The 17,500-nt window shown below is 40.2% G+C and overlaps 1 protein-coding gene across 1 annotated transcript in view; it reads right to left on the reverse strand.

Moving 5' to 3' along the window:
* Nucleotides 1-3,914: 3,914 nt before the first annotated feature.
* RpS30 (ribosomal protein S30) overlaps nucleotides 3,915-17,500 on the reverse strand; it is a 22,590-nt gene continuing 9,004 nt past the window's right edge. The window contains exons 2-4 of the mRNA XM_071693281.1: nucleotides 15,414-15,535; nucleotides 13,554-13,653; nucleotides 3,915-4,131 (exon numbers count right to left, since the gene is read on the reverse strand). Coding sequence (XP_071549382.1) covers nucleotides 3,950-4,131; nucleotides 13,554-13,653; nucleotides 15,414-15,527 — 396 coding nt within the window. The 5' untranslated portion in view covers nucleotides 15,528-15,535 and the 3' untranslated portion in view covers nucleotides 3,915-3,949. The remainder of the gene's footprint in view (nucleotides 4,132-13,553; nucleotides 13,654-15,413; nucleotides 15,536-17,500) is intronic.

Consider the following 17,500-nt stretch of genomic DNA (forward strand, 5'->3'; position numbering starts at 1 on the left):
GCCTTGCCGGCTTTCACTTCCGCAAAGCTTTTACTACCTCTTCTCTGTTTACGAAATCATTTTCCCTAACCCTCTCACTTTGCACACCACCTCGACCAAAACACCCTATATCTGCCACTCTATCATCAAACACATTCAACAAACCTTCAAAATACTCACTCCATCTCCTTCTCACATCACCATTACTTGTTATCACCTCCCCATTAGCCCTCTTCACTGAAGTTCATTTGTTCCCTTGTCTTACACACTGTTTACCTCCTTCCAAAACATCTTTTTATTCTCCCTAAAATTTAATGATACTCTCCATCCCAACTCTCATTTGCCCTCTTTTTCACTTCTTGCACCTTTCTCTTGACCTCCTGCCTCTTTTTTTTTATACATCTTCCAGTCATTTGCATTATTTCCCTCCATCATGATAGAACACTATAATATAATATGTACTTCCATCTCAACAAAAAGAAGGCAAATTGGTGATGGAGGTAAATAATGTGCAAAAGACAGAGAGAACAAATAGGAACACCTGTAAAGGGGACAAAAGCGAAAGTTGTAACAGTTAGTGAGGAGTGAAGCAAGTATTTTGAAGAACTGTTAAACGTGTTTGATGATAGAGTATCACATGTAGGGTGTTTTGACTGGGGTACTAAGTATACGAGATGAGAGTCATGGAAAGTAATTTGATGAAGAGAAGAGGTAGTTAAATCCTTGCATGAGATGAAATGTGGCTGGAGGGGATAGTATTGCAGTTGAATTTATTAAGAAAGAGAGTGTCTTTGTTGTTGATTGGTTGGTAAGGATATTCATTACATGTATGGATCATGGTATGGAGCCTGAGGATTGGCAGAATGCATGCATAGTGCCATTACATATAGACAAGGGGAATAAAGACGAGTGTTCAGACTGCTTGAGGTATAAGTTTGTTGAGTATACCTGGTAAGTTGTATGGGAGGGTACTGATTGAGAGAATAAAGGCATGTACAAAGCATCAGACTGGGGAGGAGCAGTGGTTTTAGGAGTGGTAGATGTGTGGATCTGGTGTTTGCTTGAATGTGAGAACTATTTAAAACATCAGGTGTATTTGTTTATGGCATTAATGGATCTGGAGAAGCCATATGATAGGGTTGATGGAGATGCTTTGTGGAAGGTCTTAAGAATATATGGTGTGGGAGTAAGTTGCTAGCAGCAGTGGGGTTTTTATCAAGGGTGTAAGGCGGGTGTGCGAGTTGGAAGACGGGAGAGTGAATGGTTCCAAGTGAAGGCTGGTCTGCAGGGATGTGTGACATCACTGTGGTTTAATTTGGTAGTGGATGAGGTGGTTAGGGAGGTAAATGCATGAATCTTGGAGAGAGGGGCAAGCATGCAATTCGTGGGGGATAATAGGGCCTGGGAAGCAAGTCAGTTGTTCGCTGTTGATACAGCGGTGGCTGATTTGAATGAGAAACTGCATAAGTTGATGACTAAATTTGGAAGTGTGTGTAAAAGGAGAATGTTGAGAGTAAATGTGGATAACATTAAGATATTAGATTCAGGAGGTTGAGGGAGAAGTAAGCTGGGATGTAAGTTTGAATGGAGAAGTGTTTTAGATATCTGGGAGTGGACATGGCAGGTCAAGAATTCCGGCTGTGGAAATGAACTATTTGAGAAGTGTTTGGTATGACTAGATGGAAAGAAGAAAGAAATGAAGGAGTGTATGAGAAATGTGGTATGGCAGGGAATGAATTGTAGAGTGGTAGGGTAGGTGAAAAGTAATATTCAAAGGGTGTTTGGGCATGTGGAAAGAATGAAAGACTGTGAGTTTACAAGAAGGTGTGATAGTACAGTTAAAGTTGTGAGAGGAAGACCCCCTGTGACATGGGCAAATAAGTGTGGAAGAATACTGGTGGGAGAGAAACGTGGAAGAATGTGAGGGAGGCATGCAAGGACATAGATAAGTGGAGACTTGCCATGGCCAACCATTGATGGGAGTGCCCAGAGGGAATGGGTGTTAGAGATATAGAAATATAGACATGGCAGTGAATGAAATCATGTAAGCAGAAGCAAGTCATAGGGTGGGAGAGAGGACCAAGGTTCTGGGGGTGCTGAGAATGTGTGGAAAGAGAACATTATCTGGGTGAGCAAAACTGCATATGTTTGAAGGAATAGAAGTACCAACAATATCATAAGGATGCGAAGCACGGGCTATGTATGGGTTTGTGTAGAGAAAGGTGGATGTGTTGGAAATTGAATGTTTCGAGGACAATGTGTGGTGTGAGGTGGTTTGATTAAGTAATGAAAGGGTAAGAGAGATGTGTAGTAATAAAAAGAGTGTGGTTGAGAGAGTAGAAGAGGGTTTGTTGAAACAGTTTGGACATAAGAAGAGAATGTGTAAGGAAAGGTTGACAGAGGATATATGTCAGAAGTGGAGAGGGGGGGACAAGGAGACCAAATTAGAAATGGAAAGATAAGAGTGAAAAAGATTTGAGGATGAAAGACCTGCCCTGAATAGAGGGAATTGGAATGATGTGCTATACTGAGGTCAACATGGTGGGCGTGTGAAATGTCTGGGATAAACCATGGAAAGTTCTGTGGGGCCATAAGGGCTTTTGCCATGGATGATAGGCTGTGTTGGTAAAATATTTACTGAACAAACTTTGTCTAATGCAAGCATTCATTTTTGTTCCTGTTGCCTTCATATAAAGGCACTATACAAGCAATCTGCCAGTCCTCAGATACTTCACATTAGACCATACAAACTTTAGATAGCTCTTCTAACCAATCGGCAAGTCATAAAAGTTCAGCAAAATGTTTTCACTTCATGCAGATTTCTCGCACTTTTATTTTATGCAAGGCTTTCACAGCCTTCTTTCACTTATACATATTTGCTGAAAAACTGAATCCCATATTCAACACATCCATCTTCCTGTCAATCAACAGTCATTCAAAAAAACATTCCACTTTGTCACCACTTCCATATTCACTCCTTACTGTTGAATTAGTTTTCCTCTACTAATTTACTTCTTTTTGATGTTTAATGTTGGATACTTCTGAACAATTTTCACTTCATTCCTGTAGATATTATTCATAAACCTCCTTTTTCATCAATCATTTACATAATATAACCTCTGTTTCTCATCCACACCTGTAAGCACTGCTTCCCTTAATACTTTCCACTCCCCTTGTATCTTCTACTGTACCTTTATGCCACTCTTCACCCAATCCCATGGCATCCCTACACAAAGGCTTTTATTTATTTTCCCCCCCCAAGCTCACATTCACCACTTCCATTCACTTATTTCTTCTTCCTAAAGAATTACAAACTTTCACACTTGCTTCCACCAAAGATATTATCAGACGTTCCATATGCTGCCCCTCTCAGAACATTCATATTCAATAGCTAGTAAGTTTACACAATCCAGTAATGCCTATTAAACCCCAACCCACCTTACAAATGTGTATTCATTTGCACACATGTCAATACACAAGCAGTCACCATTCATCTCTGGCATACAACTCATAATGCTGTTACCCATTTTCACCTGTGCAACATAGAAAGTCCCCATTTATACCCTCAGTTGCCACATGACCCACTCTTGCAGTCAAATGCCCTTGCAGTCAAATGCCCAAGCTCGAGATTCAACCCACTTCAAAACTGCCAAACCACTGACCTCCCAAAAAGCACATTATATTTTCCTCCATTTGCTTCTAGGTTCTGAAGTACCACAAACACCCACCTCTGATAGCTTACTTTCAATTCTAATCCACAGCTCCATTCACTAGAGCTGATGGTACAATACAATTGTTCTTTGCATGACATTATTTTCAACTTGATCTTTCCCACCATCGTCTGTACTCACCATCAACTAAATAAATAATATACATTTAGGCAAGTATTTTACCTTCTTGATATAAAAATTTACCAAGGCTATTGAAATTACTAGTATACTCATAATTTTATTTCTTAAGATACAGTCATTTATGAGTTACTATTCGGGCCACGCTTCTTGCCAAAGGTAGCCACAACATTGACAAAGCGACGGTTGTACTGAATCCTGCGCTTTGCACGTCCAGTCTTGGCCTTCTTCTTTTCCTTCTTTTCTACCTTTGGAGTCTGACCCTTTACCTTCCCAGCACGAGACAAGGAGCCATGCACTTTTCCTGTAGTGCAACATTAACGATTAATTTAAAAATACCAAAGATTTTACCATAAAACAATTTTGTACCAATGACAACTGAAAGACCTCAGGATTGGCTTCCACACCTCAAGTGTCTCAATGGGCATATTGCATATCCTTTGGCTAATCTTACCTGTTACAGTACTACAACAGTTAGAGGTACACCTCCTCTGTAGTACTTCTAAGTAGTTCTAATGTTACAAAACTACTGGAAAATTCTAAAAACCATACAATTGTGAAGAACAGATATGAGTAGTACGGAACTACATTAATGTACTAAAAGTGCACACAAGCTCATTTGGGGCTATGAAGGATTTGGTGCATTATGCATGACAACTAAAGAATGTATGTGAATGAATGTGGCCTATCTATGTACATTTCTTGGCACACCCTTGCTGATGCAGAGGGTGGTGATGCTGTTTCCTGTGGGGTGGGGTGGCGCTGGGAATGGATAATGGTAAGCAAGTGTGAGATTTGGGGTGAGAGTATCATTAAATTTTAGGATGAATAAAAAGATGTTCTTGAAGGAGGTAAATAAAGTGCGTAAGAAAAAAGAACAAATGGGACCATTGGTGAAGGGGGCAAATGGAAGGTAATAACAAGTAGTGGTGAAGTGAGGAAATGAAGTGAGTATTTTGAAGGTTTGTTTGATGATAGAGTGGCAGATATAGGGTGTTTTGGTCAGGGTGGTGTGCAAAGTGAGGGGGTCAGGGAGAATGATTTGTTAAACAGAGAAGTGAAAGCTTTGCAGAAGATGAAAGCTGGCAAGGCAGCGGGTTTGGATGGTATTTGAGTGGATTTATTAAAGAAGGGGGGTGACTATTGTTAACTGGTTGGCAAGGATATACAATGTACATATGGATCATGGTGAAGTGCCTAAGGATTGGCGGAATGCTTGCATAGTGCCAATGTACAAAGGCAAAGGGGATAAAGGTGAGTGCTCAAATTATAGAGGTATAAGTTTGTTGTGTATTCCCGGTAAATTATATGGGAGGGTATTGATTGAGAGGGTGAAGGCATGTACAGAGCATCAGATTGGGGAAGAGCAGTGTGGTTTCAGAAGTGGTAGAGGATGTGTGGATCAGGTGTTTGCTTTGAAGAATGTATGTGAGAAATACTTAGAAAAGCAAATGGATTTGTATGTAGCATTTATGGATCTGGAGAAGGCATATGATAGAGTTGATAGAGATGCTCTGTGGAAGGTATTAAGAATATATGGTGTGGGAGGCAAGTTGTTAGAAGCAGTGAAAAGTTTTTATCGAGGATGTAAGGCATGTGTACGTGTAGGAAGAGAGGATAGTGATTGGTTCCCAGTGAATATTGGTTTGCAGCAAGGGTGTTGTTTAATTTGTTTATGGATGGGGTTGTTTGGGAGGTTTTGGAGAGAGGGGCAAGTATGCAGTCTGTTCTGGATGAGAGGAATTGGGAAGTGAGGCAGTTGTTTTGCTGATGATATAGCGCTGGTGGCTGATTTGAGAGAAACTGCAGCAGTTGGTGACTGACTTTGGGTTAAGTAAGTGAAATAAGAAATTTGCCAGTAAATGTGAATAAGAGCAAGGTTGTTAGGTTCAGTAGGGTTGAGGGACAAGATGACTGGGAGATAAGCATGAATGGAGAAAAACCGAAGGAAGCGAAGTGTTTTAGATTTCAGGGAGTGGACTTAGCAGCGGATGGAAGTGGAAGTGAGTCACACGGGTGGGGAGGGGGGGAAGGTTCTGGGAGCATTGAAGAATGTGTGGAAGGTGAGAACATTATCTCGGAGCTAAAATGGGTATGTTTGAAGGAATAGTGGTTCCAACAATGTTAAATGGTTGCGAGGCATGGGCTATAGATAGGGTTGTGCAGAGGAGGGTGGATGTATTGGAAATGAAATGTTTGAGGACAATATGTGGTGTGAGGTGGTTTGGTCGAGTAAGTAATAAAAGGGTGGGAGGGATTTGTGGTAATAAAAAGAATGTAGTTGAGAGAGCAGAAGAGGGCGTGTTGAAATGTTTTGGCCACATGGAGAGAACGAGTGAGGGAAGCTCGACAAAGGATATATGTGTCAGAGGTGGGGGGAAGAAGGAGAAGCAGGAGACCAAATTGGAGGTGGAAGGATTGAGTGAAAAAGATTTTGAGTGATTGAGGCCTCAACATGCAGGAGGGTGAAAGGTGTGCAAGGAATAGAGAGAATGGAATGATGTGGTATACCAGGGTTAATGTGCTGTCAATGCATTGAACCAGGGCATGTGAAATATCTGGGGTAAACCATGGAAAGGTCTGTGGGGCCTAGATGTGGAAATGGAGCTGTGGTTTTGGTGCATTACACATGAAAGACTGAGAGTGAATGAAAAAGGCAATTTTTGTCCATTTCCTGGCACTATCTCGCTGAAGCACAGGGTAGCGATGCCGTTAAACACCCTGTGGGGAGGGGTATCATCAGAGATGGATGAAGGCAAGCAAGTATGAATATGTACATGTGTATATATGTATATGTATGTGTATGTTTATATGTATATGTCCATTTATGTATGTATATGTGTATACGAGTGAATGGTCCATTCTTTGTTTATTGGCACTACCTCCCTGACATGGGGAATGGCGATCAAAGTATACAAAATTAAAAAAAACTATCAGTGAAAAACTTACTTGTTTCAGCAGAGGCATTTAAACTTCATCTGCCACCTGGGTGGTGTGTTGCCTGAGTTATCACTGATGAGCTGATAAAATGTTACTGACCTGGAAGCCTGTACACCAACAAAAGTATGTAATTTACACTTTTTTTTTCATGATCACCATTTCCTGCATTAGCAAGGTAGTGCCAGAAACTGAGGAAGAGAGGCCGCATTCACTCGCATCCATTCTCTAGGTGTCATGTTTAAAGCCAAAAAACCATGGCTCCCAGTCCACAACCAGGCAACACAGAACATGGTGAATCTGTTGTACATTCTATAACAATTACAGACTAAACACTTTTGAAGCCTTTGTGATATGCTGAATTATGGATAACCATTATGAACATTCTTTCACAAAAAGCATATGACAAAGTTGACATAGCCTCTTGGAAGGTGCTATAAAGATGTGGGGTAAAAGGTAATTTATTAAGTGTATTTGTATTTTTATTTTTCTAAAATGGGAAACAGAAGGAGTCACGCGGGGAGTGCTCATCCTCCTCGAAGGCTCAGACTGGGGTGTCTAAATGTGTGTGGATGTAACCAAGATGTGAAAAAAGGAGAGATAGGTAGTATGTTTGAGGAAAGGAACCTGGATGTTTTGGCTCTGAGTGAAACGAAGCTCAAGGGTAAAGGGGAAGAGTGGTTTGGGAATGTCTTGGGAGTAAAGTCAGGGTTTAGTGAGAGGACAAGAGCAAGGGAAGGAGTAGCAGTACTCCTGAAACAGGAGTTGTGGGAGTTTGTGATAGAATGTAAGAAAGTAAATTCTCGATTAATATGGGTAAAACTGAAAGTTGATGGAGAGAGATGGGTGATTATTGATGCTTATGCACCTGGGCATGAGAAGAAAGATCATGAGAGGCAAGTGTTTTGGGAGCAGCTGAATGAGTGTGTTAGTGGTTTTGATGCACGATATATGATTTGAATGCAAAGGTGAGTAATGTGGCAGTTGAGGGAATAATTGGTATACATGGGGTGTTCAGTGTTGTAAATGGAAATGGTGAAGGGCTTGTAGATTTATGTGCTGAAAAAGGACTGGTGATTGGGAATACCTGGTTTAAAAAGCGAGATATACATAAGTATACGTATGTAAGAAGGAGAGATGGCCAGAGAGCGTTATTGGATTACGTGTTAATTGACAGGTGCGCGAAAGAGAGACTTTTGGATGTTAATGTGCTGAGAGGTGCAACAGGAGGGATGTCTGATCATTATCTTGTGGAGGCTAAGGTGAAGATTTGTATGGGTTTTCAGAAAAGAAGAGTGAATGTTGGGGTGAAGAGGGTGGTGAGAGTAAGTGAGCTTGGGAAGGAGACTTGTGTGAGGAAGTACCAGGAGAGACTGAGTACAGAATGGAAAAAGGTGAGAACAATGGAAGTAAGGGGAGTGGGGGAGGAATGGAATGTATTTAGGGAATCAGTGATGGATTGTGCAAAAGATGCTTGTGGCATGAGAAGAGTGGGAGGTGGGTTGATTAGAAAGGGTAGTGAGTGGTGGGATGAAGAAGTAAGATTATTAGTGAAAGAGAAGAGAGAGGCATTTGGATGATTTTTGCAGGGAAAAAATGCAATCGAGTGGGAGATGTATAAAAGAAAGAGACAGGAGTCAAGAAAAAGGTGCAAGAGGTGAAAAAGAGGGCAAATGAGAGTTGGGGTGAGAGAGTATCATTAAATTTTAGGGAGAATAAAAAGATGTTCTGGAAGGAGGTAAATAAAGTGCGTAAGACAAGGGAGCAAATGGGAACTGCAGTGAAGGGCGCAAATGGGGAGGTAATAACAAGAAGTGGTGATGAGAAGGAGATGGAGTGAGCATTTTGAAGGTTTGTTGAATGTGTTTGATGATAGAGTGGCAGATATAGGGTGTTTTGGTCGAGGTGGTGTGCAAAGTGAGAGGGTTAGGGAAAATGATTTGGTAAACAGAGAAGAGGTAGTAAAAGCTTTGCGGAAGATGAAAGCCGACAAGGCAGCAGGTTTGGATGGTATTGCAGTTGAATTTATTAAAAAAGGGGGTGACTGTATTGTTGACTGGTTGGTAAGGTTATTTAATGTGTGTATGACTCATGGTGAGGTGCCTGAGGATTGGCGGAATGCGTGCATAGTGCCATTGTACAAAGGCAAAGGGGATAAGAGTGCGTGCTCAAATTACAGAGGTATAAGTTTGTTGAGTATTCCTGGTAAATTATATGGGAGGGTATTGATTGAGAGGGTGAAGGCATGTACAGAGCATCAGATTGGGGAAGAGCAGTGTGGTTTCAGAAGTGGTAGAGGATGTGTGGATCAGGTGTTTGCTTTGAAGAATGTATGTGAGAAATACTTAGAAAAGCAAATGGATTTGTATGTAGCATTTATGGATCTGGAGAAGGCATATGATAGAGTTGATAGAGATGCTCTGTGGAAGGTATTAAGAATATATGGTGTGGGAGGCAAGTTGTTAGAAGCAGTGAAAAGTTTTTATCGAGGATGTAAGGCATGTATACGTGTAGGAAAAGAGGAAAGTGATTGGTTGTCGGTGAATGTAGGTTTGCGGCAGGGGTGTGTGATGTCTCCATGGTTGTTTAATTTGTTTATGGATGGGGTTGTTAGGGAGGTGAATGCAAGAGTTTTGGAAAGAGGGGCAAGTATGAAGTCTGTTGTGGATGAGAGAGCTTGGGAAGTGAGTCAGTTGTTGTTCGCTGATGATACAGCGCTGGAGGCTGATTCATGTGAGAAACTGCAGAAGCTGGTGACTGAGTTTGGTAAAGTGTGTGAAAGAAGAAAGTTAAGAGTAAATGTGAATAAGAGCAAGGTTATTAGGTACAGTAGGGTTGAGGGTCAAGTCAATTGGGAGGTAAGTTTGAATGGAGAAAAACTGGAGGAAGTAAAGTGTTTTAGATATCTGGCAGTGGATGGAACCATGGAAGCGGAAGTGAATCATAGGGTGGGGGAGGGGGCAAAAATCCTGGGAGCCTTGAAGAATGTGTGGAGGTCGAGAACATTATCTCGGAAAGCAAAAATGGGTATGTTTGAAGGAATAGTGGTTCCAACAATGTTGTATGGTTGCGAGGCGTGGGCTATGGATAGAGTTGTGCACAGGAGGGTGGATGTGCTGGAAATGAGATGTTTGAGGACAATGTGTGGAGTGAAATGGTTTGATCGAGTAAGTAATGTAAGGGTAAGAGAGATGTGTGGAAATAAAAAGAGCGTGGTTGAGAGAGCAGAAGAGGGTGTTTTGAAATGGTTTGGGCAAATGGAGAGAATGAGTGAGGAAAGATTGACCAAGAGGATATATGTGTCGGAGGTGGAGGGAACGAGGAGAAGTGGGAGACCAAATTGGAGGTGGAAAGATGGAGTGAAAAAGATTTTGTGTGATCGGGGCCTGAACATGCAGGAGGGTGAAAGGAGGGCAAGGAATAGAGTGAATTGGATCGATGTGGTATACCGGGGTTGACGTGCTGTCAGTGGATTGAACCAGGGCATGTGAAGCCTCTGAGGTAAACCATGGAAAGTTGTGTGGGGCCTGGATGTTAAAAGGGAGCTGTGGTTTCGGGCATTATTGCATGACAGCTAGAGACTGAGTGTGAACGAATGGGGCCTTTGTTGTCTTTTCCTAGTGCTACTTCACACACATGAGGTGGGAGGGGGATGGTATTCCATGTGTGGCGAGGTGGCGATGGGAATGAATAAAGGCAGACAGTGTGAATTGTGTGCATGGGTATATATGTATGTGTCTGTGTGTGTATATATATTATAGGTATGTATATTTGAGTGTGTAGACGTGTATGTATATACATTGTGCATGGGGGTGGGTTGGGCCATTTCTTTCGTCTGTTTCCTTGCGCTACCTCGCAAACGCGGGAGACAGCGACAAAGCAAAATAAAAATAAAAAATAAAAATTAAGTGCAATAATGAGTGGGGAGGGAGGAAAGTAGGTGGCTCTTGGTGATGGTAGGTCTGCATCAAAGATGTGTGACATGACATCACAACTGTTCACTTTTTATGAACAATGAGGCGAGAGAGATGGATACACACTACACACATCTCAACCAGGTAACAGTTTGGGATAAAATGCAGCAAGGAGATGGGACAGAATGGTTTGTTTGAATCGGGAGGACAAGAAGGAAGTGCTGTGCTTCTGATTCTAAACATGGGAAGAGATTTGACAATTAATGGACCTAAAGGGTCTGAAGCATGTCATGGACCTAAAAGGGGCTGAAGCATGTCATAGGATAAGATGCACTGAGGAGTATGTGCAAAGAGGCCAGTGTCCATTAGAGGAAAGATGGGTACATTCAAACATATAGCCTTCCCTACAAGGCTTGGGCCCAGAGTGCAAACAAAAGAAAGACAATGAAGTACTGGAAATGACATGCCCAGGGGCATGTGGAGGCAAGATGACCATGTAAGGAATGATACAGTTAGAAAGAGGTTTGGCTATATAAGCAGTCTCAAAAGAGCTGACTACAGGCTGCTGAAGTGGTTCAGATTTATGGAGAGGATAAGCAGAGAAAGACTAAAATCCATCTGTCATGAGTGGCGTAAAGGAGCTGGGGGAGATGGAATGATAGTGTATGATGGCTTTGGGGTATCATGGCCTAAGTAATAAGGAGATTGAAAGACAAAAAATGGGTTAGGGTTATGAAGTGGTAAAAGTTAACCACATTAAATGGGGCTTGGCTGTGAACAGAAGATCCCAGTTTCAATACAATGTACATTACTGTGAGAGGATGCATGAAAATTAAGCCATTAGCCATTTATTCCTGATGCTATTGTACTAAGCTGGGAGAAGCAATTGGGAATAAAAGGTTTGAAGTCTGTTAGGCTGGCATGTGTGTTTTTTGATAAAATCAGTTGTTGTTTGCTAATGAATAGCAGTGGTACTAGAAATGAGTGAGAAACCAAAGAGGCTGGTATATGAGTCTAAAGTATGTGAAAGGAAAATGTTGAGCAAATGTGAATAAAAGCAAGGTTATTAAGTGGCAGAGGGGTTAGTTGGCAAACGAGTCTCAATGTAGAGAACCTGCAAGTTGGGTATTTCAGATACCTGGGAGTAAGCATGGAAACGAATGGAACTATGGGAGATGAAGTGAGTCATTGGGTGAGTGTGGGGTTAAGGTCCTGGGGCACACTTAGAACTGTGTGTAAAGATAGATCACTGTCTGTGAGAGCAAAGATGGGTATAATAGTCCCGATGATGTTGTATGGATGTGAAGCATAGGCTCTAGATTAACAAGAAAGAGGCTGGATGTTTTCAAAATCAAATGTTTGAGGGCAATGTGTGGTGTGAGGAGGGGTGGTCAAAATGAGAGAGAAGTGTAGGAGTATAAGGAATATGTTTGAGCTGAAAAAGGTATGCAGAAATGGTTTCAACATGGAGATGGTAAGAGGATGATTATGAGGGTATACATTCCTGAAGGTGGAGGAGCTAGGAAAAGGAAGAAAGACAGAAGTTGGAATGACAGGTTGAAGCCCTTTAGTGCTCTGGAAGTGAACATGAGAGTGGATGTGAGGTGTGCATGAGGCAGATGCAATTGGAACAATATGATATGTGGGGAAGAAGGTTAAAACAGGGCACATGAAATGGTCATGGGAAGCCATGGAAAGGCTTTGGTTTTGGTGCATTATATATTAAAGCTACATTGGATGTGAGCAAAGGGACAGTTCTTTGTTCCTAGTGCATGCTCACAATTGCAGGAAACTGCAAAAAAGTATGGAAAAAAATTACACTTGTTCATAGTGTACCACTTTAGCAAGGAAGTGCTGGGCACGGATGAAATATAAACCTCATTTGTTCATATTCTAATTTATCACATACAATACACAAAAACCAAGGACATCTGTCCAATGCCAAGCCCTACACACCAATGTTGTGGTTAACCTTGGCCAGTAACAGCACATCACCCTACATACCACACCAACTTTCAACATCCTAAATGTTCAAAACCAGGCACCGAAGAGCCTCTTTCTCCTTGGTCTTCTTCCCCCTCTTACTCCCTCCACTGAGGTCACGTAGATCCTTGTCAGTATGTCTTTGCTTGCCCTCTCCATGTGTGCAAATGATTTCAATACACCCAGATCAGCTCTCGCAAACATACCTGACCTACCTCGCTCTTACAATGCCATTCCTTATATGATCAACTTTCCTTACATGGTGTACTGACCTTAGACATCCCATTTCCAACACATCTACCATCTTCCTTTCTTCCGAATTTAAAGCCCAAACACCAATAAAATACATCTGGTCTACTACACCTTCAATCTTACCTATCTTTGCAGTGGTTCATCAAAAGGTTTAAAAGTGTTGTTGACTGATTTGTAATAAAATCACTACTTGTATAGTCCAGGGTAAGGTGCTTAATGAAAAGCAGAATATAAGTACCATACAGGGCAGATACCCAGTAAATACTAAGATGCTGTCATAATCCCAATGCTTTAGCACTGTTACCCTGGCAACAAGGTTTCCATGGGGTTTAATGATGGAGTAGGATTACTCTTGGTACATTCAACTAAAATATTAATTTTGTAAGCCTATTCTAATGAAGCAAGCACCCAAGAATAGTTCTAGGTTAACCAAGACATTACATCCTGTACAAGTCAAATTTGCTGGTTAACTCAGACTTCAAAAATATACTTCCCCCAAGTGTCACTACATTGTGACATGAAGCCATGAGTTTTCTTAAGAATTATTCCATAAGAAAATTCTCACTAGGTACTTATTTTGCATTAACATAATCCTTATCAGGCTCTATATCTATGACAACATCTATGACAAAAGACTTACCTCCCTTAAGAGTTACATTGACATCAATGGCATCAGTTGGAAGTGTGGTCAAAGAAAGTGCATCATTGTCCAGAGGAGAGCCAGCAGCATACAGCCTTACCTGCAAATCAAAAATGCTGTTAGTTATCATAATGCATGATGAAACTTATGAATTTTGTGTTCTAATACTCACTGTGAAGTTGTGATGACTGAATATATGAATAAACTATTACTGTACTCCAAATCATGAGTGTCAATCATACATTACTAAGCCATTATCACCCTAGATGATGAAAAAATTTACTCAAAGCTACAGGCATATCATTACTGTATCTATACTCATTATTCAAGCCAGAACAACCTAAAACTTAAGTATCATCAACCCCTTTGTGTGTGAAACTACTTTCATAAGTCTACCCATTCTGTGGAGGATGTGGACTATGTAGTTTTACACTTGATGCATTTAACCTTTTCACTGCTTTGGTCCTCAAGTGAAGACTCTTCGATGGTCTGCTCTGACCAACAGGGATCTCATGGGGCCACCTTCTTTTGAAATCCAAACTGATATTTGACTCAGTTATTCTTAAAGTCACAAGCATTTTTCTACACACTGTACACAACCTCGAAAGCAGAAGAGGTGTGTGGAACATGAGTATTTATACATAAGGCATAAGGAAGAAGTTGGATTTGTGCTGATATAAAAAGAATTAGTGCCACCAAGCAAGACTTGCCAACACCAAATGGTTTAGCTCTTACAGCAATCTTAGTAATGTGCACTCACTTGAAGTTTGTTACTTCTCCCAGTGTAAGCTGAGAACTACTGCACTGTATTAGTCATTTTCCTGAGACTAGTGATGTGGTTGGATATTATGAAACAAATTACTAAAAATGTATACAGAAAACCAATAAACTGTTGATATGAGCATAAAGTTCATTCGATGACTGGGTCTTCTACAGTATTGCAGATGCTTTTCAACAACTTTACAGCAATCCTCTTGACTTTCAGGGATGAGAGGTATTTGGTATTTTGGGATGTCAGCAATTTTCTGAACCATAAGAATCTGCCAAACTAGGCCATTTTTTTTTTCAAACCATAGATTTCTGGATGAAAGACATTTCACTTTATTTCTTGAGATAAAACATTTTTCACTCCTTTCATGTAAAAAATAAAGTTCTGCATGTGTAAGTAACTAAAACAAAAAATACAAATAAAACCAAGTGTAAAATCATGCCAAGAAAGAAACCATAGTCAATAAAATGGTTATCTAGCTCAGGCTAGGATGTATGTGTCAGAGGTGGACAGAATAAGAAGTGGGAGACCAAATTGGAGGTGGAAAGATGGAGTGAAAAACATTTTGAGCAATTGGGGCCTGAATATACAGGGGGGGTGAGAGGCATGCAAGGAATAGTGAACTGGAACGATACGGTATACCAGGTTTCAACAGTTCTGAATTGTTCTCTATTGCTGGGGAGGGACATTTATCATATCAACAACCTGACAATTCCTATGCCATATAAATTAATTTACTAAAGAAACTTTAAAAAAAAATTTAAATGAAATAAAGCACTTATGGGAATTAATGGGACATTACATCCAGAACTTCAAAAAATTTGAATATTACATTTAAAGTAAACTACATTTTGAAGAGAAAGTGCGAAACATTCTCGCAGTGACAGATACAAATAAAAAGGATTTAAAAGACATGACACAAAAGAATAACATAAACCACTAAAAGGCAAAAGGATTATTGTCACATTTCTGCAAAGATTTGACAAAATTGTTTCTGGAATGGACTGAAAATGGAGAAGAGTTACATATGTTACAAACACAGCAAATGGATAACATTCTGAGCTACAGCACTGAGAAGAGCAATGACAAACCTCTGCCTCTGGAAGGTTCTCAGCCCGGCAGATGAAGGCACGGACGTCACCAACAGTCTGCTCCTCAGTTATGTCTAGCACATGAGTTGTGCCTGACCGTATAAAGATCTGCATCTTGAATTCTGAAATGGGAAACTAGTTTAATAATACTAAATACTGATCAATCTATCTGTATGTCTGATGTCTCTTCCCAACTGGAACTCCCTCAAGGGGGTGACCACAGCAATAGTCTCTCCATAAGTAGCGAACTCCAGTGCTCCTTCTTAGCCTTTAGTGCCTCATCCTAACAGGACACTGGCAGAAAGCAACTCTAGTGCAGTTTGCAAAGGCTTCTACCTAATGTTCCTAATGACTACTACCTAATGCTCCTATCTAATGTTCCTATCTACTACTTATATTTGTGTTTCTACCCAATGCACCAGCTTAAGTGTTCCTCCCTACTACTTCTATATATTGCACCTACCATTTCGCCAAAAGGCATGGCTAGCGCACAGTGCTCACAGAAGCAAAATCTAGAGCTATGAAGAGAAAGTTGTGAGAGTTGTTGTCTTATCATGTATGACAAGATCATATGTTTGTCAACAGAATGCTAGTAGTTAATGTGTGGGTGAGGCAGAAAGAAAATACAGCTAAATGGATCAGAAGAGTGCAACTTGACAACCACTTTAGTGCTAGCTCACTACACAGCCATAACTAACCCTCCTGATACCCAAGTGGGTAGTAAAGGTAATATTCCTCCCTGGCTGTTGGCTGCCTACCAACTATTACCTACTACTAAGCATGTCCTTAATTAATATGATCCAGTTCAATGTTTCCTATTCATGTCCAAAAATTTAAAACAGGTAGTGTCTGGCAACTGAAAATTTACGTAAAATAATCTACTTAAATGAAAGATCGGGATTTAAAATTCCTACTACTATGTTCACTGAGCACTAGAGTCACCAACAATTGACCCATGACTAACACTAGGTTTACATCAGTCTTCAAATAAATCTTGGTTCAACACTTTCTCTTCAAAACATTAGGTCAACATCAGTCTTAAGGAATTTTGGTTCAACATTTTCTCTTCAAAACATTTAACATATGAATGAAGAGTAAATTATTTTCTTCGCATCCTTTTCTTTCTACAAAATTCTCAACTAGTTTCTCAACTGATGAATGGCAAAAATTTATCAAATATTCAGATAATATGAGTTGCAATTTTTCCCATACTGCAAAGTCATCTTGCATTCACAACATTCATATTTCTCTACATAGTTCTCTTCATTTGGTTCTTAAGTAACTCAACAACTGATAATAATTCACATATTAAATAAACTTTTGGTGAAAATGGGTGTTCAAATATAAGTGCTACGTGGAACAAAACCACTTGTGATCCAAGTGGCTAACACTGCCTTCAAAATCAAAACATTCAACTTTGCGAATGATACTGTAAACTGCGTTCTCAATTTTTCTTCAAATTTTTCTTCAGTAATTTAATATATGAATTATCAACATATTTGGAAAGGTATAGGTAACTCAGATTAAATAGTATTCTTTCCTAGCTAGCAAGCAAAACTGGTTAAAATCATTTGAGGTATAACTGGTGATTGATACAATAAATAATGTTCATAAAAAATTTTCTAAATTCTCTTTTGAACATTTGCACCTAATGACTGAATCACTGATTATCTACACATATTTTTCAATGTTAGCTGAGACAGCATGGGCAACAGAGGCCCTAATCAAGACCTCCCAATTAATGCTATATATTATATTTATTTCATGTGTGGCAGGATGGCAGTGGGAATGGATGAAGGCAGCATGTATGAATATGTACATGTGTATATATGTATATGTCTGTGTATGTATACGTTGAGATGCATAGGTGTGTATATGTGCGTGTGTGGGAGTTTATGTATGTAAATGTGTGTGGGTTGGGCCATTCTTAATACCTTCCACAGTGCATCTCTATCAACTTTATCATATGCCTTCTCCAGATCCATAAATGCTACATACAAATCCATCTGCTTTTCTAAGTATTTTTAACATACATTCTTCAAAGCAAACACCTGATCCACACATCCTCTACCACTTCTGAAACCACA

Source organism: Panulirus ornatus, chromosome 55 (assembly GCF_036320965.1).
Source record: "Panulirus ornatus isolate Po-2019 chromosome 55, ASM3632096v1, whole genome shotgun sequence".
Classification (NCBI taxonomy): Eukaryota; Metazoa; Arthropoda; class Malacostraca; order Decapoda; family Palinuridae; genus Panulirus; species Panulirus ornatus.